This window comes from Pteropus vampyrus, unplaced genomic scaffold (genome assembly GCF_000151845.1).
Source record: "Pteropus vampyrus isolate Shadow unplaced genomic scaffold, Pvam_2.0 Scaffold6, whole genome shotgun sequence".
Classification (NCBI taxonomy): domain Eukaryota; kingdom Metazoa; phylum Chordata; class Mammalia; order Chiroptera; family Pteropodidae; genus Pteropus; species Pteropus vampyrus.
In genome coordinates this window covers 8,850,083-8,853,550 of record NW_011888787.1, presented here as the reverse complement: position 1 = coordinate 8,853,550, position 3,468 = coordinate 8,850,083, and the positions used below count along the sequence as shown (strand labels likewise).

At 31.1% G+C, this 3,468-nt stretch overlaps 1 protein-coding gene and 1 pseudogene across 11 annotated transcripts in view; one reads left to right on the top strand and one right to left on the bottom strand.

Annotated features, from left to right (window-relative positions):
* Positions 1 to 3,468, bottom strand: part of WDR47 (WD repeat domain 47) — a 54,906-nt gene that overhangs the window by 25,952 nt on the left and 25,486 nt on the right. For 8 of the 11 annotated variants that reach the window (XM_023536133.1, XM_011367966.1, XM_023536135.1 and 5 more), the window contains one exon: positions 2,791 to 2,917. In XM_023536133.1, the coding sequence (XP_023391901.1) occupies positions 2,791 to 2,917 (127 nt within the window). The remainder of the gene's footprint in view (positions 1 to 2,790; positions 2,918 to 3,468) is intronic. The other 3 variants (XM_011368006.1, XM_023536124.1, XM_023536131.1) reach the window with 1 other exon arrangement.
* Positions 2,563 to 2,681, top strand: LOC111745510 (annotated as a pseudogene).

Here is a 3,468-nt window from a genome sequence, read left to right as displayed (position 1 = left end):
ACTGTACTACTTTATATTCCAATGTTTGAAGGTTCAAATTTCTCTACTTTCTCACCAACATTTGTTATTTTCCACTGCTTTGATTTAAGCCATCCTTGTAGTTGGGAACTTGTATTTCATTGTGGTTGTGATTTGCATTTCCCTAATGACTACTGATGTTCTGCATCTGTTCATGTTATTATTGGCCATTCAGAAATGTCTATTCAAGTCCTTTTTTAAAAAAATTGGATTGTTTGTATTTTCGTTGTTGGGTTGTAGTACAGGCATACCTTGGAGATGTCATAGGTTTGGTTCCAGACCATTGTTATAAAGCAACTATTTCAATAAAGCAAGTTAATATGAAATTTTGTTTTCCTAGTGCATGTTTACACTATAATGTAGTCTATTAAATGTGCAATAGCATTATGTCTAAAAAAATGTACATACCTTAATAAAAAAAAAATACTTTATTGCTAAAAAATGCTAGCCATCATTTGAGCATTCAGCAAATTGTAATCTGTTTGGCGCCAGTGCAGACTTGCCTGATGCAGAGTTGCCACAAACCTTCGATTTCTAAAGTCACGGTATCTGTTAAGCGCAATGAAGTGAAGTGCAATAAAACAAGGTATGCCTGTAGTTCTTCATATAGTCTGGAGATATTAAACTCTTATCAGATATATACTTTTCCCATTCCATAGAGCTGTCTTTTCACTTTTTTGATAATGTCTTTTGGTGCACAGATATTTTAAATTTTGGTGAAATCCAAGTTACCAATTTTTATGTTTGTTGCTCATGCTTTTGGTATCATATCTAAGAACACATTACAAAATCCAAGGTTATAAAGATTTATGCCTATATTTTCTTCTAAGTGTTTTCTTCTAAGTGTTTTTGGAAGATTTTGGGAAGAATTAGTGGTAACCCTTCCTTAAATGTTTGGCAGAATTCACCAGCAAAGCCATCTCATCCTGGACTTTGCTTTTTGATTACTGATTCAACCTCTACTTGTTATAGGTACATTGAGATTTTCTACTTCTTGAGTCAGTTTATGTAATTTGTGTGTTTCTAGAAATTTGTCCAATTCATCTAGGTTATCTAATTTTTTGGCTTACAAACTGGTCACAATATTCTCTTATAAGTGGTTTTTAATATTAAATGTTGATAGTAATGTCTTGGTTTCATTTCTGATTTTAGTTATTTGTGTATTTTTTCTTTTTTTCTTTGTTAATCTAAGGGCTCATCAATTTTGTTGATCTTTTTAAAGAACCAACTCTTGTTTTATTGATTCTCTTTATTGTTTTCCTATTCTGTACTTTGTCTCCTTTCTAATCTTTATTACTTCCCTCTTTCCTTCTGCTAGATTTGGGTTTAGTTTGCTTTTCTTTTATAGTTCCTAAAGGCATAAGGTTAGGTTACTGATTTGAAATCTTCTTTTTTAATGGAGGAATTTACAGCTATAAATGTCCCCCTGAGCACTGCTTTTGCTGCATCCTATAAGTTTGGAATGTTGTATGTTTTGATATGTTCTTTTCACTTCCATTAGCCTCTAAGGATTTTCTAATTTCCCTTGTGATTTCTTCTTTGGCCGATTGGTTGTTTAAGACTATGTTATCTAATTTCCATAAATTTGTGAATATTCTATTTTCCATCTGTTATTATTAATTTTTAATAATAACACTATGGTCAGAGAAGATACCTTACATGATTTCAATCTTTTAAAACTTATTGAGATTTGTTTTGTGTCCTGATATATGGTCTATCCTGAAGAATGTTGCATGCAAACTTGAGAAGAATATGTATTTTGTTATTATTGGAGTGTTTTATAGATGCCTGTTAGGTCTAATTATTTTACAGTGTTGTTCAAGTCCCCTACATCCTTACTGATCCTTTGTTCAGATGTCCTATACGTAAGTGGGGTACTGAAGTCTTCAACTATTACTGCATAACTATTTCTCCCTTCAACTCTGTCAATGTTTGCTTCATATATTTTGGAGTTCTGTTGTCTGGTACAAATGCATATCTGTAATATTTATTATTTATTTATTACATATTTAATAGTAATTTTTCTAGTTCATTCTTAATATTTAGTTGATATTATTCAACTAAATACTCAAAAAATTCAAAAAATTATTCAACTTATTAAAACTACCTACTACTCACTCTTTCTCAGTGGCATTTAAATGAGATAAAATTTGCACCTTAATTTATGCCTCACTATTTCCTTTCCAAACGCCATGGAAAAATAATCTGGAATGCGAAAAACTTAAATAAACGTATTAGTCTATATTAAAAATGTCAATTCCTTGTTCATTAATTAGTAAAATAAAAAGCATATAACTTAAAAATGCAAGCTATCCATGTTTAATGTGAGTTCAATTACTCAAATACCAAAATATAGAAGATTAATATCAATCTAAAATAATTGTTAGTAAATTCATCTGTTAAAATAGTCCAAAATACACAATGACAACTAAAAGTACCATATATTCTTAAGGAAGAGAGGAGAAAATAGGGTGATTAATAAGAAAATCTAGATATTCTCTCTACTACTTCCAAATATCAGAAAATTCTTTTAAAATTCTATCTAACTACAGCCATGCCACCCTGAACGTGCCTGATCTCGTCTGATCTCAAAAGCTAAACAAGGTCAAGCCTGATTAGTACTTGGATGGGAGACCACCTAGGAATACCAAGTGCTGTAGGTGTTTTAAAAAATAAAAATAAAAATAAATTAAATAAAATTCTATCTAAGCAAATATCATTACTTCTCACAAAGAGTATAACTCTAAAGATGCTGTGTGTAGTAAATATTACCTCATTTTTTTCTTGCTTAGCTGGTCCTGGATTCTGTGCTCCATTTGCAGGCTCTTTTTCTGAAACTGAACTCTGGCCCAGGATTTCGCTGTTGATAGGCCGCTGTCCCTCAACAGGTGTATCACTTCTTCCAGAAATGTGCAAAAAAACAAAAAGAAAGTTGGGGGGGGAGGGGGTTGGTGAAGGAAAATATAGTTTAGAGAAGTTTTAATTTTAAACAATTAACATTTAGCCTACGTGTTTATCAAATGTACAAAAATAGATTTTTATTTTCCTTTCCTCTTTTAAGTATACTACATAAGGGATTTTTTAAAAAAAAGAATGTGCTTATTATGGATGAGCACTGGATTATTAAGCAAGGAGGGTAGGGGCTCCCATCAAAAATAAGATGTGTATGTAGCCTTAGGGAAATCACTTACATTCTCTGTGGCTCAACTTCACCTATAAATCAAATAAAAGGTTGGATGAACTACTGTCTAAATTCGCTTTATGAACTCTTAATATGTGATACTGTTATCCAAACATTATTTTTTTTCCTCTAATATGGTTCAACAAAATTTTAAGAATTGTTGGTATTTTATTAAAAGGTTTTCTTTGGTTTATTTGCATTTAACATAAAAGCTAAGCATACATTTTTTCCAATATTTTTAACGTATGCTAATTAGTAAGCTTGACATC